The sequence below is a fragment of the Sorex fumeus genome, unplaced genomic scaffold (assembly GCF_029834395.1).
Source record: "Sorex fumeus unplaced genomic scaffold, SorFum_2.1 ptg000207l, whole genome shotgun sequence".
NCBI classification, from domain to species: Eukaryota; Metazoa; Chordata; class Mammalia; order Eulipotyphla; family Soricidae; genus Sorex; species Sorex fumeus.
In genome coordinates this window covers 1917986-1945563 of record NW_026606264.1, presented here as the reverse complement: position 1 = coordinate 1945563, position 27578 = coordinate 1917986, and the positions used below count along the sequence as shown (strand labels likewise).

The window sequence follows — 27578 nt, the reverse complement described above, 5'->3', positions numbered from 1 at the left end:
ATGTGTGTGGGGGCCTCAGAATAACTATTAAAAGAACAATAGAAAGAGCCAGAGCAACCATTTCCTAGACCACAACGGTCACTATGGAAAAAGAAGGAACCAAAGAGAATCAAATCTGAGTAAGATGATTTTCAGGCAAGTGCCACTCAGAAGCAACACACTTATAGCTACTGTCTGCATAGGGGAAAAACACACACATTCCACAGAGATCCAGCCTGAGGAAAGCCCCAGTCCCACATATTCTGCCTCCACCATCTTAAACCCAAGGTCTTACAAATCGTGTGATTATCAGCACTGAAGACCTTCCTACACAGGAGACCACAGAATGAGGTTGGCCATCGGGAGCTCCTCAGAAGCAGAGTCTGGCTCTGAGGCCGTGGGGGGGGGGGAGGGGGGCTGTTGCAGAGACCGTTGACTAAGTAGCTTTCATGTAACTCAACAAAGAAAAAGGAAACCAGCTTCTCTTTTCAAAGACCAAATTAAAAATTGCAGAAATGAAAGTGCCTCTGACCACCGTGGGATTAGCAGCATGCCAACAAGTCCTGACACCCATGTGCGTGTGTGCATTCATGTGTGGTCATGGTATGCCACTATGTGTGCATGTGTGGGGCCATATCTGCATGTGCCATGTGCATGTATGTATACATGCATGTATGTGCATTTTGTAGTATCTACACGTAAGCGGTATGTGCGTTGCTTTCCCATCTGTGTGCAGGTGTGTGTGCAAATGTGGGCGAATATGTGGGGTGTGCATGTATACCTGCACATGTGTGCATGCTGCGGTGTCAACATGTGTGTGGTGTGTACATTGCTTTCCCATATGTGTGCAGGTGTGTTGTGTGTAGGCATGTGTGAATGTGGGTCTGTGTGTGGTATGTTCCTGTCTATGCACATTAGGCATGTGACACATGCAGTGTGTACAGATGTGTGTTTGTGAGTCTGTGTGGTGTAGGGAGGGCCGTGGATCTGCAACAGGACAGGAACAGGAAAGAGAGTCAAGGACAGGGTGAGGAGGGGATAACGCTCGTTTTTTCCCTCTCAGGGAGTTTATTCATGACACTACTTAATTTCCCTCCTAAAACACGGATTGTTCCGTCAGTCTAACACAGCCCAGGATTTCTGTTCTCATAATAGAAGATGGCGCTTAGAACTGAATCGCTTGCCGCTTTCTCTTTTTACCGCCTCGCAGTTCAAAATGCTTGCATCTCTTAATGGCAGCATTCTCTTAGATCTGCAGTTGGACTCGACACATTCGAGTCTCAACACAATCTTCTTGGGTCCCTGGGGTCCAAAGCGACCACTGCCGCCTCTTTAAGCACAAACAACCTTGACCCTTTCTGCCAGTGACCACACGGGGGCACCGCTGGACAGCTCAGGCTGGATGGGGCCAGGGAAAGGAGTGACTGCAGGGACACATACGAGTTGTCAGGGGGAGGGGGCCTGTGTGAGATTCGGGGAGAGGAGCATTGTGGGGGTCAGGGAGGTTGGGGGACTGGGAGGTTGGTGGGTTGGTGGGAGGGTGGATGTGGCCCCCGCTTCCCGGTCCTCAGTTCCCAGGCAAGGTGAGGGCTGAGGCACCAGGTCGGGACCCAATCTGGAGATGGAGACATGCCCCCAGCCCTCAGTGTTGCTGGTCTTGGTGGCCCTCTTGCTGCTGTGGCCAAGGTCATCCCTGGGACTTCCAAGGGCTGCAGAGGCTCAGATACCCCCATGACCCCACTTGACTCATAGCCCATAGCACTAAGTGGGGTCCACTGAGAAAGGGGGTGCCTGCTGGGGACCCCAACAAAGGAGGACCTCCAGATGGGGCACTGCCCTGTTCTGTGCCCCCAGGCTCTCTTGCCCCCTCTCTCTGGCTAGTCTTGGAGTGCCTATATGTGCTGACCTTGAATGTGTGGGCCACAGGGGGTATCTAGACAGACCACTGTGGAAGTGGTCCAGTGCACAGGCAGAGGCCACACACTGTCAGGTGGACTCTGGGTAGCAGCTTTGGGCTGCATGGACCCCTCTAGCTGCCAGAAACCCCCAGAGCTCTGGCTGGTGGTAGCCTGCCCTCCTGCCAAGCCCAGTCCCCAGATGGGCCTGTCTGGTGCCTAGAGAGGTTGGCTCTCTGGCTTTCTTGGTGCCAGGCAGTCAGACAGAGCACGCAGAGCAGCACTGGCAAGGACCCAGGGGATGCTCCGAGTGGCCCAAGATGGTGACCAGGGAAGCAGAAACCATCAGTGAGAATGGGGGAGTGGACACAGGGTCCCCCTCAGTGAGGACATGGAGATGATCCCAAGAGAACAGTCACTAGCCAACAACACTTCTGAGAGGGAGCCCTGACCTTGACAACTCCCTTGTAGGAGCCCTGACCTTGGGGACCCCCTTGCAGGATGCAGCTGTGGGAGACAGGGTCATCCCCAGCTGCCCCCGCCTCCTGCCAGGCCTCACTCGTCAACTTACTAGGAACCACCATGGCAGGATGCCCACAGGACAGAGACCCAATGTAGGAAGGAGCATTCTCCCTGTGTAGATGAGACACTGTGAAGGAGGGTCCCAGCATGAATGAGGTCTCCCTGTGTGGACACCAGATGGATGAGGGGAACCCAGCCGATGTCTCCAAACCCCGCTAGAATGTGTGTTCAAGCAGGCTTGGAGCAAACCGGGTGGGCCTTCTAGATGCTGCCTGTGTCCATGCCTGAGGCATGCGTGGGGTGGGACTTAGAAACTGACTTCTCCCAGCCGCTTCTTTCAGCATCGCCAGGCCCTCCCACACTCCCCAGGGATCTGGACAGCCTGAGGATGGACACTTCTGGACACTTCTGGCCCAACTGCAGAGTGCTCTGTAAAAAGGGTTCTGTCCATCACCATTTCCACTGATGGAGATTGCCAAACCCCTCATCTCAGAGAGACTCTCAGCTCAGACCCAGACCTCAGACATCCCGATTAGTCTTGGGGTCTCTGCCACTCGGGGGCTCCCCTCCCCTCCAGCGGGGTGTCCTGTCAGTGAAGATTACCAGTGGAATGGGAGCACCTTATTGCCCAACTTCCCCTGCCCCTTGCCCCCACGTAGGACATTCCCAGTCCAGGATACAAATTCACATAGTGACCACTTTATTGACCTTTGGAACCTACAGAGAAGCAGGAACATGCACAGCTGGACGCACAGCAGAGGACCTCACGTCATTGCCTATGGACAGAGAAGCAAGGGAGACCACCACAAGAGCCAGGGGATGGGCCTTGGTTAGGGGCGGGGGCGGTATGGGTCTCTATGGGGGACAGAATTGCCTGGGGCTGGGGGAGGGTGGCCTGCTGTGGCCAGGGGCACTGTGCAGTGAGCCTGGCCAGTCACACGTCCAGGTAGCGGTCAGGGCTGGTCTTGTGCAGGTAGATGACCCAAAGGATGAAGAAGATGGTGGAGACACAGATCCAGAAGTCGTCATTGGACTCAGAGGTCGGCTCGCAGCAGCCAGCCAGGCAGCAGTAGTCGTCGGTGTGGGGGTGATCCCAGCCCCAGGAGCCACCCCGACTCCTCCGCTGATGCTGGCGGCGGTAGTAGCGGTAGAAGAGGCGGCTGCTCTGCGGCCCCGTGCGCTTGATGAGGGTGAAGATGGAGAACGGTAGGGAGACGGAGCCCTTGTTCAAGGCCCCCGGGAGCTCACCGTTCTGCTCTGGACCCGGCTGGGGCCCACGCCCCCTGCCCCCCCGGCGCCTGCGCCCACCCCTGCCCCTGGCTCGGTCCTCAAGGGTGTCTTTGCTGTAGGCGTCGTCCGTGTAGATAAAGGGGAAGGTGACGGAGCCATCGTTGTAGGTGAAAGGGTCTTTGCCCGTGACGAGGGTGGCCAAGGACAGGGGGAAGGTGACGGAGCCCTCCCCACTGTCCATGAACCCCACAATGTAGGACATCCCCTGTGGTTGCCTCCTGGCCTGGCCCTGACCACTGTCGGTCCCATCAGAGCTGGTGAGAGCGCCGTGACCTTTGAAAATGAAGCCCTTGAAGTTGCGGGCCCGGCTGTTGAACAGGATGCCACGGCCCCGGAACACAGGCTCACAGATGGTCACGGCGATGTGCTGGCTTTTCCCCAGCTGCATGGCGTTGGGCAGGTAGATGGAGCCTTTGCCCAGGGTGCTGCCCTCTGGGAGGGCACAGGCAAAAGGCCCCCCGACACTGCCCACCCCTTCCAGGGAGAAGGGGACTGTGACGATGTCGTCATCGTTGATGAAGTTGTTGCAGTTGACCAGTGGGCTCCTGATGAAGTCGGCCACCGAGAAGGGGAGTGGGATGGTGTTGGGCGGGTCGCCCCAGATGCGCTCCACCAGTGTCCCACTGCCAAGGGCCAGCAGCTGCTGGTGGCCGGGCCTGTCCCAGCCGTTTTCATCACTGAACAGCTTGTACGTGCCTTGCACAGAGCGTGGCTTGGCCTCCGGCCCCCAGTCGGGGTCCCGGGGCTTCAGGAAGAAGCAGACACCCTTGTCACAGGCCTCACAGTGCTCCCCGAAGCCGACCTCGGGGTACTGGGCGTCAGGGCCCTCCCCGTAGCACTTGTGCAGGATGTACAGCACCAGCTTGCCCAGGAAGAGCCGGACATTGAGCAGGCTCACCCGGCAGGGCCCCGCGTCCTCAGGAGGACACACGCGGCAGCGCTGGCCCCAGATGCGCATCTTCACTAGACCCAGGTGCCGGCCCTCGTTCCACCACAGGTGGAAGAGGATGTGCACGTGGGCTGAGCCCCAGCCCCACTGGCAGTGGCCACACTCGAACCTGCAGAGGAGAGCAGCATGAAGGGAGCGCGGCCCACACCCCAAGGACCCCACACCCAAACCCCAGACGTCTCAATCTAGGCAGCTGCATCCTGGGAGCAACATCAGCTCCATGTGGGACTCCAGGCCCGGAATGGGGCAGGTTGAGGGTGGCACCCCCTAGCCTCCAACTGGGATTCAGAGCTGGAACACCTCCGGGTGGGTTTGGCACCAACCCCCATGGGTAGGTCCTGCCTGATAAGACCCAGGCTTGGGGCTGCTTGCATGAGTCTGACTCAGGCCTCATTGCCCTGAGGAAAAGTCATCAGGATCTTCAGGGGAACCTGAGTCAGGAAATAAGAGTCATATCAGCAGGCAGGGTGCTGGGCAGAGGCCAGGAGTGAGCCTCAGAGGGGTGTGTGGACAGAGCAGGACCAGCCGTCCTGAGTCGGGAGGCAGAAGGGAGAGTGCAGGTGCCCCCGCGGGTTCCCTTTTGCCGGCTGGTCGGGGCTGCCCTGCCTGGGGTTGGCTGGTCGGGGCTGCCCTGCCTGGGGTTGACTGGCAGGGGCTGGGTCCCCTTTAAGACCCCCAGGTCTGGGCTTGTCCTGAGCACGTGCTGACCAGGGCCTTCCCACTCCTGGGAACACTCCTGGCACGGTGTGAGTCCCGGAGACTGACCTCCCACCTCTGCCATAGTGGTCCCGCATCCCCTGGTGGGACCACTCTGAGGCCTCACTGGCTCGGGCTGCTTCAGGAAACCTGGATGTGAATGCTGGGAGTCGGGGTCGGTGCCAGCAGGCCAATCGCACTCCCCTGGGGGCACAGGGCAGCAGTGCTCAGGCGCAGTTGGACTGCCCAGACACTCCACCTCGGAATCCCTCTGCAAGCCAGGAGGGCGAGGTGGGGTCCGTGTGGGAGGACAGCAGCCACTGTGCCAGGGTGACCAGTCAGAAGCCTTTCCCCCACGGCCACCTCACAGGGCCTGGCGCCCACAGGCCTCACAGAGAGCCAGCCAGAGACAGCCCCTTCCCTGGGCTCCTATGCCCCCCAGGCAGTCCCACCTCCTCAGGACCACCCCTCCCCCATCCCGGTAAATGGCTAGCAGTGACCAACTTGCGTCAGCGCTGCCATGGAAACCAGGAGATGTGCAGTAACAGACCATGCCAGCCATGTGGGGGAGGCAGCCAAGGCCTCCAAGGACCCCATGGTTCCATGGCCCTCGTGCCCCACAGTCCCACAGATCCACGGCCTCCACAGACCCCGATGCCCCCCATGGCCCCCACAGACCCCAGTGCCCCCCAGCCCCCACGACCCCCATGTTTCCCACGGACCCACGGCCCCACAACCCCAACGCCCCTAGAGCACCTCAGTGCTCCCACGGCCCCCGCCCCCGTCGCCCCCAGGGCACAAGCACCCAGTGGGGCAGGCTGTGACCACCACTGCCCGCCAGGGGCTCAGTGGAGAAGACTAAACACCCCGCCCCCACGCCCACCTGTTGGGGAGCAGGAGCAGGCAGGCTGGGATCCCTCCGCCCACCCCCAGAGTCCCAACACACCCATCCCTGGTCTCAGGACTCAAGGGTGCCTGGGTGGGCAGGTCGGCAACCTCGGCCCCTCCCCACCAGACCCCACAGGAAGCCCTGTCCCTACCGCACCTTGAAAGCCCCCTCAGCCGGTACTGGTGGCCGTTGCCCTCCACCTGCCCTGCAACCAGGTCCTCGTCAGGGAGCAGCTCCCAGGAATCGAACGGCTTTCTCATGGCCATCAGCTGGGCCAGGGTACTAGCCCACAGGTCGACCCCATCCATGTTGGCGCTGGTTCCGCACTGCGGGCTCCCGGCCACCGCGCTTTGTTCCCAGGCACCGCTCAGCATCTGCCAGCCAATCGCGGCCCTGACAACCATCCCATCTCCATGGCAACCAGCTCTGTCTCCCAGAAAGGAGGTTGGGGCCTCAGTCTTGAATCTCCTTGACTATTTTTTATTGCGCAAGCAACACATTTCACCTTTGGGGAAAATCAGACAGGGGGGAAAAGGAAAAGCACAAAGCAAAACAATCAGCTGACAGCTTCACTGCTGGCTGACAACCCTGCATTCGTCATAGAAAGAGCCACAGTTATGTTCCAGGGCAGGAATCTCTGAGTGTGTTCTCTGGAGCCACCATTTGGCCCAGGGCACACTGCCCCACACCCACGCTTTCCAACATCAGGTGTGCACCCGCTCCCCCCACGGCTGTCAACACTGCTGTCATGAGTGGGGCTGCACACTTGCACTTTCTCACATCTTATGCTCTGTGCTTTTGTCCTCCTGCAACCAGGCCCCCGGGTTAGAATCCACATACAGGTGTCAGGAACTTTCTGAAAAGGTTTCACATTTTCCCAAGGTTTTTCTTTTAATCAGATTTTCTATTGGTGAGAAACACAGCACATAGGTTAGAAGTATCTAGATCATAAAACATGTGAACACTGTGCCTTTAGGGGTTACAGGCTGCATAAAAGATTCAGGAGTCACGCACCTACACCGACAGTTCAGGGGTCACATGGTTACACAGAAGGCTCAGGGTCACACGGCTGCTTGGAGGCCTCAGGTGTTTACTGGAGGAGGGGGTCTGCTGGAATCCAGGCCTTGCTGGATCAAGTCATGGGGTGGTTCAGGAAGTTACCAGGAGAGCTCAAGATGGTTTAGTCAGAGAAACTAACTTTTCTGAAGAGAGCAACTGGGCCGATCGACACTGCAGAGGCCTCCGAAGAGAGAGCCACTGGCACAGGTCCCAGGGAGTCTTTGTGTGTGTCTTAGGGCTGTTTACGTGGAGTTTGCTGCTTCATAGATGACTTCTCTCTGGGAGATGAGTGGGAAGGAGACACGTGCCAATTCTAGGAACAGAGCAGCAGAGCTAAGCAGCAGTGGGGTCTCTAGAGTCCCTGGGTCTCGGCTCTTTGTGTGAGCAAGAAAAGCATGACTGTCATGCTGGCAGTGACGGTCTCAGCCTGCCGGGCCTTTGAAATGGGGATTCACTAGGCATCATGTTAGACGGCTTCTATTAGACCACTTCAGGTGTGTACACTACTGCGCAGTGAACTCTGATTTGAACACAATTGCACAGTCATCTCAGGTGTAACTGCACAGTGTGTTTGTGTATTAAAACAGCAGCACTGTCAGTCACTCAGTGAGCCTTGGTGTCAGCCACACGCTGCACAGTGAGCTCAGATATCAATTACACAGTGAGTTCAGATGTCCGCAAAGTGAGCTCAGGTGTCAGTCGCACAGTGAGCTCAGGTGTCAGCCAGACAGGGAGCTCAGGTGTCAGCCACACAATGAGCTCAGGTGTCAGCCACACAGTGAGTTCAGGTGTCAGCTACACAGTGAGCGCTCAGGTGTCAGTCGCACAGTGAGCTCAGGTGTCAGTCATGCAGTGAGCTCAGGTGTTAGCCACACAGTGAGCTCAGGTGTCAGTCACATGGTGAGCTCAGGTGTCAGTCACATGGTGAGCTCAGGTGTTAGCCACACAGTGAGCTCAGGTGTCAGTCACATGGTGAGCTCAGTTGTCAGTCATGCAGTGAGCTCAGGTGTCAGCCACACTGTGAGCTCAGGTGTCAGTCTCACCTTAGCCACCACTACAATGGTCAGTTCAGCTGCTGTTGAGTTTTACGTGACTGAGTTCTGCTCCCGTGTCTCTCTCTTTTCAGCCCATTCTGGGTTGTGGCATAGTCCCCACCATGCACTTTCTCTGGTAAAGATTGAGGGAAGTATGGTACAGGTGGTAGAGGACTGAGCCCAGGACCCAGTGTTGGAGATCAGAGTAGTCAGGGTGGTGACAGTCACTGGCAAGCAATGACAAGGGCCACAGGGAGGGTGTAACTGTGAGGAATGTTGTCCCAGGTCCCTACGCAGCACAGGACACAGCCAGCAAGGCCCCCTGTGCTTGTCCTGTGCACCAGCCAGAACATGTGGTCCTGAGAGTGCCTCCCTGTAACACCACCTGCAGGAGTGGACTGCCTGAACATGGGAACAAGTGTGCCAGGAACATGCAGACTTTCCCAGGAAACTGCCTCCCCCAGTAGAGGCCACCACCCTCCACCCGCAGGAGTCACTGAGTGAAGTCAGCTGGCTGATACTGTCCTCACTGAGCCCTCAGCTCTTGCAGAACCATGTCCAGGCCCAGACCACAGCTCCCCACTGTGGAGGAGTGCTCTGACCTTTCCACAGTCTGCACACGTACCTTCCACACCCTTTCATGATCCGACCATGAGCCCTCATTCAACCATCTCTCTGCTACCCTGCCACAGCCTCTGCCATCCGTCCATGTCTGCTCTGCCATAAGTACCAGCTGAGTTCTGGCCGGCGCCCCTCTGCCTATCCTCTCCAAAGGGCATTGGCATTTCCTCCAGCTCATCCTCCCCTAGGTTGGATGCTTCTTGCTCTGCTCTGTCCTCTGTTGCCGCTCAACATTCCCACCTCAGGCCTGTGTGACCTTGGTCAAGAGTGCGATGTTCTGACCACAGGATGGCTGACCCATGCCTGTCTCTGGGTAACGCCCAGATGCACCCTCTGACCTGTACACTGGACACAGTCGATGCCCTGTCTGTGTGGCTGTGGAGCAATCATTCAGGACATTTCCATCTTTTATGGCTTCAAGTGAGAGAGGAACATCTACCTATTGCACCTGTGTGACCTGAGCGAAAGGAGAGGAGATGGGACCTGCTCTAGAAGCTTCTAGGTATCAGATCTGGTGGTTGAGAGCACCTACCTGACTTACTAAACTGTGTATCTCTGTAACAAAGCAGCAGTGAGGCTGGGCTCCTGCACCAGAACTACCTATCCAGAGATCAGTTTCCTCTAGGTCCAAATGAGGACTCACCGGGGTGACAGTTGACAGTGGACTGTCCTCCTACTTTCAGTTTCCAGCCCCTGGAACTTTGTTCAAGAGAAATTGCTACTAGATTCATGAACTGTAGTATCCAATGATCAGGTTTAGATTTGTTTAGGTGGTTTTGGTTATCACCCAGAGAATTGTGGGGAGCCTGACTTGGCCACAGAGATGAAGGGAAATCTCAGTGTCTGACTCAGACCCAGGCTGGATCTGGGGGTTTGTGGCCCTGGTCCACAGAGCCTCCACAGAATTCCCCTTCTCGGTGCTCTACCCTAGACCACCCTGCCTCCCCCAGACCGCAGCAGCTCTGGGGTATGGGCCCACAGCCTCAGCCCATCCATCGTCTTCTGTTCCTGACCCCCTGCAGATACAGATGATCCTTCAGCTCAATAAGAAAGGTCTCCCCCACATCCCAAGAGTTGGAGGCACACTGAAGTCAAAGAGAAGATCCAACGGTGGAGGTGGGAGGGTGGGAACATGGGAACATGGGACCAAGAACTCCTTGAGGCCTGCCCTAGAGGCGTCTGGTGGGAAAGCAGGGAAGTTGCAGAGCAGGATCCAGCCACTGGCCCCTGCTGAGCCCCTCTGAGGACCCCCAGGGACCAGCAGCCATGGCACCAGGCGAGCACATCTGCTCCAGAGCGTGCAGGATGGTCCTGGCCCCCAGGTGACCCACCAGCAGAAATGATGCCACAGCACATATACAACACACGCACATACAGGAAGCAATAGGGGAATAACAAAATAGTAAGGGAGCAACAGGAAGTTATGCATTCTCTATGTCCATTCAGGCAAACATATGCAGGAAAGTGTTCACAGAAGATGGAATAGTCACACACACACACACACACACACACACACACACACACACACACACACACAGGAAAAGGCATAAAAGCATTCACAGAGAGAGCATGGTAAGGAAATGCTCTCCACAGGAGACGGCAGGGAAGTGTTCACACACGGGAAATGGCAGGGAAGCATTCCCACACAGCCGACAACAGGTATTGGATATTAACCCTAAGTGCTTCGTCAGTGAATTGCCCCTCTTCCTCCCCCCCGAGAAGGTTACAGTGCTTTTACCAGCACCCCAACCCCCTGAGTGTATATTTTACCTTTCCTTTATGCTTTGCCTCTCATTGTTACATTCCCCAAGTCAGTCTTACTTATACGTCAAAACTGGGGCTGGAGTGATAGCACAGTGGATAGGGCATTCGCCTTGCACACAGCTGACCCAGGTTCAAATCCCAGCATCCCATATGGTCCCCTGAGCACCGCCAGGAGTAATTCCTGAGGGCAGCGCCAGGATTAACCCCTGTGCCAATCCGGGTGTGACCCAAACAGCAAAAAAAGGGGGGGAAAGACATAAGTCAAAACCTCTGGTGATTCTGGACTTTGTATTTGTAGTGATGTCAGGGAAGTGTGCTTTTTGTTTCCCCTATAACCTTTTCACATTTTACTATAGAACAATGTTCTTTGCTGAAACAGAGAAAAACTGTTAATGCTATGCTCCTAATATTTGGGAGTTGATGGACTCTAAAAAACACCTGCTCCTGGGCATTCGTCATAATTTAGTGACTCAGGCTTCAGTTGCCACAGTTCCCAACACCCCATAAAGGGGAAGTGGGGTGTCCCACCATGGAAATTGAATGGGCCCAGGGAAATCAGCAAAGTTTTCAGACCTGCATCAAAATAAGACAGCCCAGAAAGCATAAAAGTATGGTCTTGATGCAAGCTGTTATGACTTAAGAGACAGGACCCCTATGGGGACGGACAAGCTGAACCTGCCTGAGGACCCCGTCTTGGGTTTATGGTAGAAGCCCAGCAGCCTTGCTCTCAGAGCCCAGAGAACTGGGTTTTGGAGTCTGTATCTCTTACTGTATATATTCAAATATCTGCAAGTATTAATAAGAGGTAAGCGTAATTGTTTAATATATGCAACTAACAGGAAAGGGAAAAGCAATATAGATGTCCCTGGGAGATAGTGTCTCCTTGAGTTACTCTCTCCAAGAGAATTGCCTCTGCCAAAACACTTTCCCTCTGTAAATGGTCGCTCACACCTGCATGCAGTCCTATACCTTAAACCTCTCAAATGTTCTGTAAGTATGCTAACAGCTCTACATTAAAGGGGCCGTTTTTACCATCTATCCGTGAGTCCCCCATCCCTTTGTCCCTATGCTGGGGAGGCCTGGGGAGGTGGCTCTCAGCCACCTAACACATCACTCACCCACACAGCAGGAAGTGTTCACACATGGGAGATGGCAGAAAAGTGTTCACACACAGGAGATTGTTGGAGTACACGGAGCTTAGGTTTATCAGATTGTACCCATCACAGTGCTCCTGAGTCACTCCCATTACTTTGTCTGTCTGTAACCTCTTCTATGCTCTCTTCCCCAACCAATTTGTAAGGTCTCCTCCTGCTTAGACACTGAGGCTGTACTGTAAGTTAATATTTGTCTTTCTCCTCTCCTTATGTCTTTTGAGCAGTTTACTTTAATGCAATGTCCTTTTGTATAGATACAGGAAGGCAATTAATTAATATGCTCCGTAACTTAGGAATTGATTACTCCTGGGCATCTGCCTTCTCAACTTAAGCCTCAGTTGCCCTCACTTCCTAGCACCCCAAGGGCAGGGTCCCGACGTGGGACTGGATGGAACCAGGGCAAGCCGGTAAGTTATGTGCTACCCTGGCATCGCGATGGGCCAGGCCAAGGTGCCACGATTCTTAACTATAAGTTAAGAGTTTGATCATAGGCAAATGATGTCATGATCCAATAGTAACGACGAGACTAGGGCCCTGCTGCTAGGAATAGGAAAGATATCTGGCCTGAGCACTGCAGTCTGAGATCGAGATGGCCCTAGGAGAGCAATTCTATAAGCTCAAAGTATTTCTTACTGTGTCCATACGAAATGATTAATATTATGTATGCTTATATGTTGGTTGGACAAGGAGAGGAGAAACGCGTCCTAGAAGCAGTTTCCTGTGTGTCCTGACTAGCTTGGATGAGACTGCTTTTTTGGAGATGTAGATTCCAAGCTCTAGCAGACTGGTCTTTGTTGTGCTAATCTAAGTGTTTGTAGTTTGTGAAAAGGTGAGGCCAGGATTACTGGCCTGCGGATGTAAGGAAACAATGTATGTTTGCCGCCTCAATGTTCTTTCTGTAACTCCTTTTGATGACATCATTATATTGCGCCCTTTAGAGGTACTGTGATCTATATAAGGGAGATTTCAGGGCTCTCTGGGGGGACACGTGCATCAGAGAACCTGGGAAGATGGGGCTGAGGACAGAAGCTGAGAGAACAAAGGCGCACGTGCTCGAGGATTCCTGAGGCCTCCATGACATACATCTCTTCCATGTAATAAACGGCTACTAAGACCAACTAGCTTGGCCTCGTTTCCTTCCTTCACCTGACCATCGCCATCGACCTCCCTGGAGTGGGGAAACGGCAAGACCGCCGGCCGTTTTATTTTTTGTGTGTTTACACAGGAGATGGCAGGGAAATGTTCACACACAGGAGGCAGGCAGCAGTTAGTGTTCACACACCTGTGTTGAACACTTGATCACTTGACATCCCGTTACTCATCGATTTGCTCGAGCGGGCTCCAGTAACATCTCCATTCGTCCCTGTCGCATGCTAGTGTAGCCCAATGGCGTCTGCTCGGTTTAGGAGCAAGAACAGCCTCAAACCGATCGTTCAGAGTCTTGACGAAGAAATCTGACCTTCTCATAGGTGGGCGGCCATGCGGTCTTTTGGTGTCCCATGGAATCCAGTTGGTAACGGCTCTAGTCCAGCGGTTGTCTCCAAACCTCATTACATGTCCAGCCCATCTGATTTTCGACGCCTTGGCAAACAAGACAGCATCCCTGATTCTTAACTGTTGACAGAGGTCGGAACTCCGGATTCTTTCTCTCATTTCAGTGAAGCGTGATACTCCAAGCATAGCTCTTTCTATTCTTCTTTGGGAGACCTGAATAGCGTTCTCATCCTGTTTGCGCAGTGCCCAGGTCTCTGAGGCATATTTTAATGCAGGAAGAACAGTGGAATCAAAGAGATGTGCCCGGAGCCAGAGGTTCTTCATCCTCTTAGCTATTTCTTCAACACTCTTGAAGGCGTTCTAAGCTGCTCTCTTCCTCCTGCGCAACTCAGGTGCCAGGTCATTTGTCATGTTGACTTCTCAACCTAGGTACACAAAACTGTTGCATTCAGAGATGGTCGTTTCATTGAGAATGAATGGAACATCAGGAACAAGACTGTTTCTCATAAACATTGTCTTCATGAGATTTAGCTAGAGTCCGACCTTTTCACCCTCACGGTCGAAGTCAGCCAGCATTTGTGCCAATTGGCTAATGTTTGGTGTCATTAGAACAATGTCATCAGCAAAGCGGAGGTGGTGTAGTTGCCGACCATCTATCTTCACTCCCATTGCTTCCCATTCCAGTCGTCACATAACATTCTTGAGGGTGGCACTGAAGAGTTTCGGTGAAGTGGTATCATCCTGCCGAACCCCTCTCTTGACATTGATGATCACTTCTTTGTAGAATGGTGAGATCCTGGTAGTGATTCCGTAGCACAGCTCACAGAGAATCCTGATGTATTGAGTTTGAACGCCCTGCTTAGAGGCCGCCCCAAAAGTCTCTATCCCTCGAGGAGAGCTTGGCAAGCTACTGAGAGTACCTGCCCACACAGCAGAGCCTGGCAAGCTATCTGTGGCATATTCAACGTGCCAAAACCAGTAAATAGAATGGGTCTCACTCCCCTGACCCTGAAGGAGCCACGGATACGGCAGCATTGAGAAGGATGTGGAAGGAAAGGCTGATAAAATCTCAAGGCCGAACTAGACTGCCAAAGTGAAGAAAGACAAAAATGACAGTCTGTACTTTCGATGCACGTACACTGGCATCAGATGCATCCATCAAGGACCCGCTGGTACAAGCGCGAAAGATTGGTCTGACTATCGACGGAGGTATTGAGTTTGAGAAGGCATCAATCACATCGTCACACCGTTTTCAACACTAGAAAAGAAGTGTTCCTTGGAACATGCAACAAAAGAGGCGTTGGTGGTGTCAGTGTCCTTGTAAACACGAACTTGGTCATGAACATTGATTCATTCGAATGCCTAACAACCCGAATCGGATGATTACACTCGGATAGATGTGGCTCACTGCCAGCAGTTTCTATCTTTGTTGTCTACACACCAACATCCAATTATGATGAAGGAGAAATTGAGAAGTTCTACATGGAGCTGGAGAAGACCACACCTTCTACAAGATCATTATCAGTGCCAAGACAAGATCATTATCAGTGATTTTAATGCCAAGACAGGACCAAGAAGATCAGCTAAAGAACTCCATTATCGGAACCCATGGCCTAGAATGAAGCGAACAGGGTGACAGACTGTCTGAGTTCATCATGTCGACGAATACCATCCAGGGTAACTCACAGTTCCAGAAGGCTGAATCTAAACGTTGGACATGGGAGTCTCCCGGTGGATGGTTCCACAATGAAACTGACCACATCATATTCAATCGATGGTTTTGCCTGATCGATGTCACTGTTGTCCCAAAATTCCAAACAGTATCAGACCACCGTCTCCTTTGTGCAAAATTCTACGTCATAGAGTGGGGAGAAAGGACTGCAGTGTTTAAGAAGAGAACTCCCAGAACGACCACCAACTGGGAGCTCTTTGGCACTATTGCTGCAACATGGGAAGATGCCATCGTTGACAACATTGATGAGGAATACGATCGACTGGTTCAGCACCTCCATGATTGTGCAAGGAACGCCAAGAGAGAGAGAGTCACAAAAAAAAGCCTGTCTTCGAAAACTCTTGAGCTTAATCGCCAATGTGGCTTGGCGCATGCCTCAGGCAACCGCAAGAGAACGTCTGAGCTCGCAGTGCAGAGAAGCCATCAAGGAAGACCTCAAAGAGAGAAGAGCAGCAGTGCTGGTAGATGCAGCAGAAGCCAGGAAAAGCATTCACAACACCTGCCTGCCTGTCCTTCTCCAACTACAAGACCAAGATGACTGCCCTCCAACATCCTGATGGATCTATTACATGGAGAAGATTATCCATGACTTCTACTCAGATCTCTTTGATAGCCACGTCCACCTGCTCACATACCAAATTCTGCAGGATCAATATGTCATTCCCAACGTTCTCCTTTCCGAAATCCGACATGCCATTTCATCGGTAAAGAAACGAACAGCACCTGGCCCAGACAAGGTCAAGACCTGAACACCCGAAGAACCTGCCGTCAGTACTCATCAATACACTGGCTGGGCTCTTCACACCTGTCTGAATGCAAGGTTCTGTCCCAATGGAAAACCAGCAGGACTACTCCTGTACAAGAAGGGAAACATCCACGGCATTGACAACTATCGCCCAATCTACCTGTTGTCTGTCATCTACAAGCTGTTCACCGAGTCATCCTGAATAGGATTGGCAGAACACTAGATGAAGGACAACCATGCGAGCAAGCCGGGTTCCGCAAAGGATTCAGCACCATCGACCATATCCACACGATAACCAAGCTCACTGAGGTTTCTCGGGAGTTCAAGATGCCGCTCTGCTTAACGTTCATTGATTTAAAGAAGGCCTTTGATTCTGTTGAGATGGAAGCGGTCATCAAAGCCCCAGTCAATCAGGGCATTCAAACACATCTGTGTTATTAATGTGTATATGTGTGCATATATCACCCTTGTTCATACATGCGTGTTTATGCATGTACATGTATCACACGTACACACATGCATTTATTAGCATGTAACACACAATTTGTTCATACTTATACATGCTGCACCCATAATGCATATGTATACGTGTACCTAAAAAGACATTTGGAAATTTAAAACATTCACTTACTTTTTAAATGCACAGACTTCTGGAAGTGTAGAAGATGTAGGTGAAAGTGATCATGACCCTTCCTTACCAGTCGTTAGAGCCCACTATGTGCCGGGCATGGAGGTGGTCCCTGCACATATTTTTTAACTGGGCAGATCAATTAACTGACCTTTATCCACTTCTGGGAAATGTTTTAAAGCAGGATAGAACAGAAAGTTTTTATTTGCAAACACTATTAACCATTTCCTGTTTCAACCTCAGAAATCACTGTGAATTGGGCTATTTCCTCCTGTGGGGCGGGTTGACACCCAGGAGCTGAGTGAGCAGGGGTCGCCCCTCTGGGGGAGCAGTTTGCACATGATCCCTCTGCTTCCTGTGCTTTCAGAGTGGAAACTTCCCACAGTCTGCTCTGCACCTCAGGAGCATGTGGGGATCCCCTCTGTATAGGCGAGGCAGGCACCCCAAAAGTGTCCTACAGAGTCAGAGTTTTGTCTCAAATCAAAAAGTCTCTATTAGCTGGCCGGCAACTGCTCTCTCAAGCCCAGCCTGGATGAGAGAGGCAGCCCCAAGAGCAGAAAGTGACAGTCTCTCTAGAGGGCAAAACCTTATTCTGGAATTTCACTAAGCAAGCAAGCAGGTTACAGAAACAAGGAAGAATAGCAGTTAGTGAAGCATCCTTACCCAAGCCACAACTGGGTCAGGGAGTAATTACTCGAACCCTATCCTGAAAACAGGAGCTGCGAGTTCCTTTGTTCTGGGAACAGAGCACAGTAAATTCCCATTCCTCTTTGTGTTAATTTTCCCCTTGAGTTTTTATGTTAATTTTCTGATTTTAACACCTCCCTGAAACTTTCCATCAGCTTCACCCGCCCTCCCCGCCTTATACTTGCTCATGCGTGCGTGCGCACACACACACACACACACACACACACACACACACACACTCCTATGTTCCAAGCTCCAGGAAGCACCTTGGAAACTTCTCAAACAGTGGGATTGGCAGCTTGGAAAATTTTCATGGAAAGCCAGACAGATAGGCACCTCAAGCAGGAGCTGGCACTCCCCTCATAGAATCTTCCAGAAGCTGTCTGCTTCCCTCCCAGCATGGCCCCAGCAGGAAGCAGCAGGGAACAGATTCAATAACTAAAAACTAAGATCATCCCAAATCCAGACCTTCAGATCCAAACTGCCCCACAAGCGATGCCCACCTGGATGGAAGTGATGACACACCCATGTTGGTGGCACTGTGGTGCCACTCACCACCAAGAACTGGACTCACCCAAGATGCACCAGAGTGCAGTGAACAGCCAGTCTCATGCTCAGCTCAAAGTGGGCTGGTGGGTGAGTGGCAGTAGGACACAGACCACACGTGCCCATTCTCTGATCTCCCCAATCATGTGCCCTTGGAACGGGCAAAGAATGGCAAGGAGAGGGGGGCAGGCTGGTGGGCAGGATGGGTTCCAGGACCATCACAGGCCTGCCTGATGGATGCTCCATCTGTTCACCTGTGGAGGACACAGGGGTTATCACACACTAACACGGCACAGACACAGGCACACTGAGAGGCACACACCTGGACACACACAAGATACAGATGCACACACATGCACACATGCATGAGTCACAGATGCACGCACATTGGCCACACTGATGCACATGAGCACAATGAGTCACATGCATACACGAGTCATACAGATGTACACATATGTGAGCCACACAGACGCACACATGCACAGTGAGTCACACAGATATGCACATATGAGTTACACAAATGCACTCACGCACAGTGAGTCACACACATGCATATACATGAATCACACAGATGTACACTCATGTAAGTCACACAGATGCAGGCCATGAACACATGCATGGGTCACCAGTGGGGACTCTGGTTATACTGACCCCTCCAAGAACACCTGCTTGTAAGATGGGAAGAAGCAAAACCATGTCCCCATCAGAGAGCATGGCAGAGAGGCACGCCGCACAGTGCTCCGTGCACAAACACCCCTCCTAGAGAGACCCCACTGCACTGGGGTCCTCTCCTCTTTGACAAGTCCACAGCGGGGCCCTGTGATTTGAATGACTCAGAAGAGGGGCAGGAGCACAGTTTGGAGCCCCTAAACCAAACCGGGGGAGGGCAGAACCGCAGGATGAGGACAGGGACCATCTGCGGCACAAGGAGGGTCAGACAATGAGACCCCCAACCTGCACACACACACACATTTCCTGCTGTGATCTCAGTGAGGGTGTGGGTGTGAGGCAGAGTAGCAGGATGGGGGTAGAGGGTTTGGGAAGACTATGCTTGGGAGACAGTTGGGGCTGGGTTTGAGGACAATGCGTGACTATGGTGCGACTGGGCAGTGTTTTCAGCACTCTTGGACTCAGCTTCTCCTGTGATCCCCCTGCCCGGGGGTCTGGCTGGTTCTGAGCCCCAGTATGGGTGAGTCTCCTTTGTCCCTTCTCCCCTCTGGTCTCTGAAACCCTTATCTGCTTCTGTACCCCACCCCCTCCCAACATCTCTGGAACTTGTCACTTCCATCCCAAGTCTGAGGCCCCTGAGGTCTGGGAGTTATCATATCAGAGGGAGAAGGCAGGAGGTGGGCAGGTCAGTCCATGGACACTCTCCTGCGTCTGCTCTGCAAAGAGAAGGGGATCCTGGAGAGAGAGGGGACCCCCCTAGGGCAGCCCTCACTCTCCTCCAGAGCCCCTGCAGCGCCTCACAGCTTACAGAGCCACCCAGGGTGGGTGTGGGCACGCCTGAGGCAAGAGCCGTAGGCCTCCCTCCCAGATCAGCCACCTTAACCTGCCTGCCTCACTTCCCGCCACGGACCCCTCGTCCTGTCCCAGACACCCACATGCCGTCTGAGGCCCCAGCTCCCGTGACGCGAATTTTCCACTGGCCTCACAGGCCCTGCAGCTGCTGTGGTTTCTGTCGGATGCGACCACACAGCACGGCTAATATCAGTGCTTCCATCTCCCATTGCCTCCACCAGCTAAGAGCAGCAGACCCTGGGACCCCCTCCCCCCAGCCCGCCCTTGCAGGGCTCTGGTGCCCACAGTGCAAAGATCCAGGAAGGCACTAACCCTGGTCACCTGGTCTAAAGTACTGCCATCTGAAAGAAGGATCCTGGGGATGCTCAGTCAGAGCCCAGATGCCTGGGGTGTTCAGTCAGAGCCAGATGCCCTGGGGTCACTCACCAGAGCCCAGTTGCCCTGGGGGTGCTCAGTCAGAGCCCAGATGCCCTGGGGGAGCTCAGTCAGAGCCCAGATGCCCTGAGGGTGCTCACCAGAGCTCAGATGCCCTGTGGGCGCTCAGTCAGAGCCCAGATGCCCTGGGGGTGCTCACCAGAGCCCAGATGCCCTGGGGTGCTCACCAGAGCCCAGATGCCCTGGGGGAGCTCACCAGAGCCCAGATGCCCTGGGGGCGCTCAGTCAGAGCCCAGATGCCCTGGGGATGCTCACCAGAGCCCAAATGCCCTGGGGTCACTCACCAGAGCCCAGATGCCCTAGGGGTGCTCAGTCAGAGCCCAGGTGCCTTGGGGGTGCTCACCAGAGCCCAGATGCCCTGTGGGTGTTCAGTCAGAGCCCAGATGCCCTGGGGATGCTCACCAGAGCCCAGATGCCCTGAGGGTGCTCACCAGAGCCCAGATGCCCTAAGGGTGCTCACCAGAGCCCAAATGCCCTGAGGGTGCTCACCAGAACCCAAATGCCCTGGGGGTGCTCACCAGAGCCCAGATGCCCTGGGGGTGCTTACCAGAGCCCAGATGCCCTGTGGGCGCTCAGTCAGAGCCCAGATGCCCTGAGGGTGCTCACCAGAGCCCAGATGCCCTGGGGGCGCTCAGTCAGAGCCCAGATTCCCTGGGGGTATTCACCAGAGCCCAGATGCCCTGGGGTGCTCACCAGAGCCCAGTGCTCCAGGGGCTAGGACAGGAGAGTTGGGAAAGTAGCAAAGGTACGGGTCAGTGTAAGTGTCCCCCTGCCCGTGGCCTGCACTGGCAGCTGGGGGTCAGGATGGACCAGACACCAGCCCTGAGCTCAGAAAAGGCCAAGGGGCCGCAGGATTGAATGTGACGCCAGAGAGGGGCCCACTGAGGGTGAGGGAGCATGACCTCTCACCCCTCCCACCGTGCCATCTTACCCAACATAGGCCAGCTGGGCCTTACCTCCAGCTGCCTCTCTTCCCTCACGCCCAGCCCCTCCCTCTGCCTCCCACTCCTGGGCCCACAGAATCAGGAGGAAGAGGGGGCAGGGCTGGGCGTGGCCCAGAGACAGCAGGGACTTTCCTTTCTGCTTGTCATATCTGCTGTGGCGGTGGAGGAGGAGGTTGGCAGGCCAGCGGCGTGAGCCAACACCTGGCATGGGGACCCTGCGGCTGCCCTGGCCTCTGCTCTGGACCCTGCTGCAGCTGGGCTGGCGGCCAGGATGGCTCCTAGGTACGTGGGTCAGGCCGCACTTGGCGGTGGGGAGGGACCCGCAATTCAGCACCACCCTGGCATAGCACTGTGCAGGGGGTTGCCTGGCAGGCCTGCACCACTGCCCGCCTTACCTGGTGGGAGGCTTTAGGCCTGGGCAGGGAGCACAAGGGTCCAGCCTATGGGGGAGGCAATAGAGCGCTGGTCTGGACAGAGCCCTGGGCCTCTGGAGCCCTCATGCGGCTCGCGGTGAAGTCTCCCAGCTCACCCTCATCTTTCTGGGGATGAGGTCTGGGGTCCCCACACCAACCCCAGTGTACCCAGCAGGGAGGAGCCCTGCGGCACCTGTCAGTCTGAGGGTCAAGAAGTGGGGCTCCTCCTGTGGCCCTGTCCAGCACACACTGCACAGGCCCAGGGAGGGGGCTGACCACACGGGACTCGGGGCCTTCCTGTGTGATGGCATCCTCCTGAGAAGCCCCTCCTGGAGCTCTGTCTGATGCCCGAAGGGCCATCCCAGGGGCCCCGCTGGATGGGGGTGCAGGCAGGAACTCAGAACTGGAGACAGTGGGCAGTGCTCCGAGAAGCTAGGCTCATGAGGGCCTTTCGCGTGTGGAGGCCAGGCACGGTGTGCCAGGCGCTGAGGGCGGGGTGTGTCTTTACAAGGAACAAGGGCCGGGGCCCCATCTCAGGCAAAAGCAGCAAACAGGAGACCGAGAGTCCCAGGTGCAATGGTGTGTGCCTCTGTGTGCCTCAGTTTTCCCATCTGTAATAGCTTATGCCACATGGCTGCGTTGGGGTGGCCTGGCTCTCCCACATAGGGTCCCATTCTGCAACACCTCCACTCCTGTTGGGTTTCCAATGGGTCACCTACCTCGACGTCATTGTTTTTCTCACTTTTCAGAAATAGTCCAAACCCTAATCACCCCTGCATATAGGAAGGGGTTGGGGTGGGACAGGTGCTAGGGCTCCAGCCACCCCACCTGCACGGCTTCCACCCTCTCCTGCGTGAGAAACACTTTGGACTCAACCGAGTGGCAGTTGCTCCAAGCCATGCAACCGAGTGCCAGTTGCTCCAACACCTGGGTTTCTGCCTCCGCTTCCTGGGCTGTAGCACCCGAGCCTCACGTCTGTTTTCATCCTGAGGCAAAAGCCCCAGCAACAGAGCCCACCAGTTTCCCGGGCCGGGAGCGGGCAGGGGCAGCACCCTGTCTCCTGCCTGCTGCCTTCACAAGGCTGCTGGGCTTGACTCTCCACAGCGTCCCCTAGACGGAGGGTTTGCTGGCCACTGCGTGGTGGGGGGAGTGGAGGGGGCCCCTGCCCTGCTGCCACAGAGGCCACGGGAGACTTGGGGCTTCAGCTCCTGTCTTCCTTGCCCACTCTCTGCTCTGTGCAGATCCAGAGGACCCCTCACCCTGTCCCCAAGCAGCCCTGCCTGGAGCAGCTCCTTCACCTGGTGCTCAGGGCAGGCCTGACCGGTGGTCGCTCCACTGACTGTGTCTGACGTCTGCTGCAGAAGAGCAGGGGTGTGGGGCTCTGCGCTCCCCGGACATAAAGACCCAGGAAAAGTGGTCCTGGAGGTGATTGGGGACCCCGCAGGCCCCAAACCATAATTCTAGAAGGGTCTTGCCCCAGCCAGGTGGTGTTCTGTGCACTCAGTGCAGCCCTGTCCAAGCTGGTCCCCTACCCTGCTCCCAGACTGTTCTGCACTGGCCTCCCGTCCCCCAGCCCTGGAAGCCCTGAACAGCCACCCAGAGAGAAGGGACCTGGGCACCTGCAGGGCAAGGGACCACCCAGCCATCTTACAGACAGGTGGGGAGAGTTGGGGGTCTTGGCTGCCCCCAGGGACCTCCCTGGGCCGTGCACTCTGGTTCAGCCCCTCGGATACTTGAGGTTCTGGTGTTCTGTGACTCTGAGGAGGTGGCTGCCCCCGGGTCAGAGTATGTGCAAGATCACAGCCTGCCCTACGTGGACCCCACCCTGACCCACCTCTCAGGCCAGCCCAGCAGCTGCACCCAGTCCTGGCCCTCATCAGGCAGGATGAGTTCGGGTCCTTCTGGCCACTGTGCGGTGGGGGTCACTGTGGAAGCCTCCGGGATAGACAGGGACCCCAGGTAAGGCTATAGGTAGGGGGCAGGGGGCAGGGGGCAGGAGGGACCCCAGGTAGTGCCCGCTCTCTGGGATTTGGTAGTATGGCCTAGTTGGGGGCTGAGTGCCATCTCTGCCATCTGAAGGCTGGTCTGTAGGGCTGGCCACAGGACATGGAAATGCCCAGACCAGTGTCTCCGTGGGGGTCCTGCTTTAAACTCACCCACAGGTGACATGGGACACCCAACGGCTGGACATGGGACTTTCCTGGGAGGGCCCACTACCCGGCAACACTGTAGTCAAGGAGCCGGACAGTGGGTCTGAGCTGGGGGTCAGCAGCAAGGCCAGCAAGCTGGACAGACTGAGGGACTCGGAGCGCCCCTTAGCCCATGGGCCACACGCTCTGCTAGAGTTCCCAGCATGACTTGCGCTCCTTCTGCCTCTCAGATGCCCCCAGCAGGAGCGCAGACCAGCTCTCAGTGACCGAGGGAGCAAACGTCTCCTTCACCTGCCACTTCCCCACCAAGTCGGGGTTCCTGCAGTTCAACTGGTACCGTCTGTGCCCTGGAAACAGGACTGAGAAGCTGGCGGCATCCCCCAAGGAGTCAGGCCAGCATGGCAGACGCTGGCATGTCACAGCCACCAACTTGTCTGCCACCCACAACTTCCACATGCACCTCCTCAGTGCCCAGCAGAACGACAGCGGCCTCTACCTCTGCGCAGCCATCTACCTGCACCCTGAAATCCACATCCTTGAGAGCCACATGCAGCTCAATGTCACAAGTGGGTCCTGCGCCAGCAAGTGACAGATGTCAGGGACCAGGGCAGGGACCAGGACAGGGCACAGGACAGGACAGGGGACAAGGACAAGGGCAAGAACACAGGGGAGAAGCTAGGACAGGGGCCAGGGAAGGACACAGGGCAGGAACATGGGGCAGGGACACGGGGCAGGGTCTCACTCGGGCCAGGGACTCAGGGCAGGGACACGGGGCAGGGACTCAGGGCAGGGACCAGGACAGGGACACGGGGCAAGGTCTAGGACAAGGGCCAGGTAGGACATGCTCCAACTGTTGGTCCATTGTCTCCATCCCTGCGTCCACCTCCTGTTTTTTGCCCCCCAGGGAGAGTCCTGATGCCTACAGAGCACCCCAGCCCCACGCCCAGGTCCACAAGCAAGTCCCAGGGCCTGGTAGCCAGTATCACAAGTGGCCTGGTGGTCGTCCTGCTGCTGCTGCTGGCCTGGCTCCTGGCCACCACCTTCCCTCAGGCAGTTCAAGGTAACACAGCGAACTCCCCCTCCCTCCAGCCTCCTTCCCCTTCCCCACCCTGTGGCCCACAGGGGAGACCCTGAGGGTCGGCCCAGGAAGCGCCCTGACCCAGGGTCCCCTCAGACCACGTCATGTGACTCTGGACCTCCATGCCTGAGGAAAGAGAAAGCTTCCGATCACAGAAAGGCACCTGCGCTGTGGCCTGTGATGAGGTTGCCGCCCTGTGCTGTGCAGAGCCCCAAACCTCAGGCCACACCTCAGCCACAAGACACTGTACATCCCACACTGGACTCTGTGGTCACAGACACAGGGGGCTGTGTGACAGCCACCAACCATGACTGCAGGGTCGTGTGGAGACACACAGACACTCTGAACACCACACACCAAAGGACATATACACCCTCACCACCTCAGACCACATGGACACACCCTCACTTCCTCAGGTCGTGTGGACACACACTCGACCACCACAGACCACATGGACACACCCTCACTTCCTTAGGCCATGTGGAGACACATAGACAATCTGACCACCACAGACCACAGGGCACACACATATCCTATCATCCCAGGCCACATGGATATACACAAGCTGATCACCTCAGGTCATATGGAAACACACTCTGACCACCTCAGGCTACACAGACACAGACACACACACCCTGATTACCTCAGACCAAGTGAACACACACACTGACCACCTAAAGACAGAGAAACATATGTCCCTAACTGCCACAAATTCAGATTCAACCTGGAACGGTTCCCATTCAGTCCTCTGACACGAAGCCCATCACTAGAGCAGGAATAGGCCAGAGCGGGGTCTCCTGGCACGTGCCACTGGTGGTCCTCTGAACAGTCCCCATAGCTGATCACCTGGCAGGGAGTGGGGGTCACAGCTGATGCCGTGGTATCCGGTGGGCCAGTAACAGTTCTGGCCCCCACATGGAAGACAGGGACCCCTTCCTGGGATCCTATCACGTCCCTGCTCGGGGCACCCTGAACTGCTCATCTCCAGGTGTGCTTCTCTGCAGGGCGCTGTGCTGGCAGGAGCAAGGACGTACCCTTGGTGAGTGTTGCCCTGGATAGCACTGCAGATGCACCAGGATGACCCATGTCCCAGGTGTGGACGCTGAGTCCTGGGAGGGGGAGGGTACTGGCACCCAACTGAAGCTCCCTCTTGTCCCCCAAAGAAAGAAGACCTCCAAGTGGCCCCAGTGTTCACCGTGGACTATGGGCAGCTGGACTTTGAGTTGCGAGAAAAGACTCCAGAGCCTCCTGTGCCCAGTACCCCCGAGCCAACAGAATATGCCACCATCGTCTTCACACAGGGAATGCCAGGCTTCCCCGGCCGCAGGGCCTCAGCTGACGGCCTGCAGGAGTCCCGGCCACTGCCACCTGAGGATGGACACTGCTCTTGGCCCCTCTGACACCCCCTAACAGCTTGATGTTGGCTTCCTCCCAGACAAGAGCAGCAGGGTCCATCCTGCACACTGCTCGCCCTCACGCTCTCAGGTGAGCCCCTGAGAGGGCACCACACCCAAGAGCCGGGCGGGGGGAGGAGGGGTGGCACCAGGTGCCAGAACACCCCAAAGGACTCGGGCCCTGTCTGGAGACTCGCCGCAGCACTCCCAGAGGGCACACAGCAGACACGCCCCCCAGAGCTGAAGGACAGTGCCTGGCTTAGGGGAGCTGGTAGGCGTCCACACCCAGCATGCCTCAGGAAAACTGAGGCAACTGTAAGATAACATTGCTTTGTCCTTTCTCCCTTGCCACAAGGAACTTAGGTTATGGGTTACGCCCATCACAGTGCTCCCAAGTCACTCCCAATCCTCTGTTTATCTGTAAACTCTTCTCTGTGCTCTCCACCCCAATCAGCTAATCACCCTTTCTCCCTAATCAGATTCTGTTAGCTTGTAAGATCAGATCCTTCTAGGACAGTGAACGTGTATTGTAAGTTATGTCCTTTGCATAGTTTACCTTAAAGCAATGTCCTTTCTGTGTGGACACAGGAAGACAGTTAATATTATGCTTTGTAACTTGGGAGTTGATTGACTCCGAATAACATTTACTCCTGGGCATCTGCTTTCTTGACTCAGTTGCCCTTAGTTCCTAGCACCCCAAAAGCAGGGTCCCGACGAGGGACTGAATGGACCCAGGGCAAGCTGTGAGCTACCCTGGCATCAAAATGGGCCAGGCCAAAGCGCCACAATACTCAACTATAAATTGAGGGCATGGTCATGGACAAATGCTGTCATGATCCAAAAGTAGTAACGATGAGACTAGAACCCTGCTGGGGCTAGGAAGACTAACCTGGCCTGAGGACTGTAAATATATATATTTATATATAAATAAATATATATATATATATATATATATATATATCCATCGGAATATATAGTGAGATGTCCTCAGGAAGAACCAAACTGTTCTTACTGTGCTTATACAGACTGACATTGCTAGAAATATTGGAAGTAGACTTACTACAACTATTTAAGAAGATCACTATCTGAGGAAAGAACACACCCTTGTTGGGATCCCACCCTCGAGCAGATCACCTAGTAGTCTGGAATAATCTCTTTAGATGAGATTTTATCCTTGAGTTAATCTCCTCGAGGAGTGGTCTTACCTCTCTTTGCTGATTTGTTAATGTTCAACCCACCTTTGTGTCACCACCCTACGTGATTGTTATACAAACTAAGACTGTAAACTCGGAGGGGGGCTTGGGCTCGAGAGAGCAGGGCCAAAGGCTCAGGCTGAGGAGGAGGCTGAGGCTGAGGCTCAGGCTGGGGCTCGGGCTCGGGCTCGGGCTCGGGCTCAGGCTCGGGCTGGGGCTCGAGAGAGCAGAGACTGAGGTTCGGGCTGGGGAGCTCGGGCTCCAGAGGGCAGAGTCAGAGTTGAGAGTGAAGATTGGAATAAACTACAATTGATACCAACCAGCCTGGCCCTCGTTCGTTCCTTTGCCTGCCCATCGCCGTCGACCTCCCTGGGGTGGGGGAAACGGCTCAAGACTACCAAACGCGGGCGGCGGGAGAGGTAGAGCGCTGCCGGACCTCTTGAAAACACACAGGCAATGAAGGGCCAGGGGAGGTGAGGTCCTGCTCACTTGTCACTCTGGGGAGCCTCTTCTTGACACCTCTTGGTGCTCTAAGGGCCTTGTGGGTGGGCAGCGGTCTGACCTTGGCCACCTTCACACAGCCAGGCCTGTGTCCTTGCTGCATAATCAGAGCTGGTTCCAGTCCGTGCCACCCTCATTAAATAGTGACTGGCACTGAGGAAGGCCGCCTCCTGATCTCAGCCATGCCGTCTGTCCCCACATTCACCGGCCGTGTCTGCACAAGAAACCCTCAGACTGGGCTCCTTCAGCCTGTGCCAGAACACCC

General features: G+C 55.1%; 3 protein-coding genes across 3 annotated transcripts in view; 1 reads left to right on the top strand and 2 right to left on the bottom strand.

Annotated features, from left to right (window-relative positions):
* SNED1 (sushi, nidogen and EGF like domains 1) overlaps positions 1-27578 on the bottom strand; it is a 537305-nt gene that overhangs the window by 139828 nt on the left and 369899 nt on the right. The gene's annotated exons all lie outside the window — the stretch shown is intronic.
* On the bottom strand, positions 3080-6573 carry RTP5 (receptor transporter protein 5 (putative)). Its single transcript, XM_056108396.1, has 2 exons — positions 6377-6573; positions 3080-4744 (listed from the first exon to the last, which is right to left on the bottom strand). Exons 1-2 carry the CDS (start codon positions 6526-6528, stop codon positions 3331-3333), a joined length of 1566 nt encoding a protein of 521 aa, XP_055964371.1. The 5' UTR covers positions 6529-6573; the 3' UTR covers positions 3080-3330.
* Positions 20791-25625, top strand: PDCD1 (programmed cell death 1). Its single transcript, XM_056108369.1, has 5 exons — positions 20791-20866; positions 23378-23713; positions 24052-24207; positions 25230-25264; positions 25389-25625. The coding sequence occupies exons 1-5, from the start codon at positions 20791-20793 to the stop codon at positions 25623-25625; spliced, it is 840 nt and encodes a 279-aa protein (XP_055964344.1).

Bases quoted from the DNA above. Each gene is read 5' to 3' on its own strand.
- PDCD1 (XM_056108369.1), top strand. From the start codon at position 20,791: ATGGGGACCCTGCGGCTGCCCTGGCCTCTGCTCTGGACCCTGCTGCAG. The intron at 23,714-24,051 runs GTGGGTCCTGCG...TTTGCCCCCCAG, and splicing joins CATGCAGCTCAATGTCACAA to GGAGAGTCCTGATGCCTACA. The intron at 25,265-25,388 runs GTGAGTGTTGCC...TGTCCCCCAAAG, and splicing joins GGAGCAAGGACGTACCCTTG to AAAGAAGACCTCCAAGTGGC.
- RTP5 (XM_056108396.1), bottom strand. From the start codon at position 6,528: ATGGATGGGGTCGACCTGTGGGCTAGTACCCTGGCCCAGCTGATGGCC. The intron at 4,745-6,376 runs GTGCGGTAGGGA...TCTCCTCTGCAG, and splicing joins CGGCTGAGGGGGCTTTCAAG to GTTCGAGTGTGGCCACTGCC.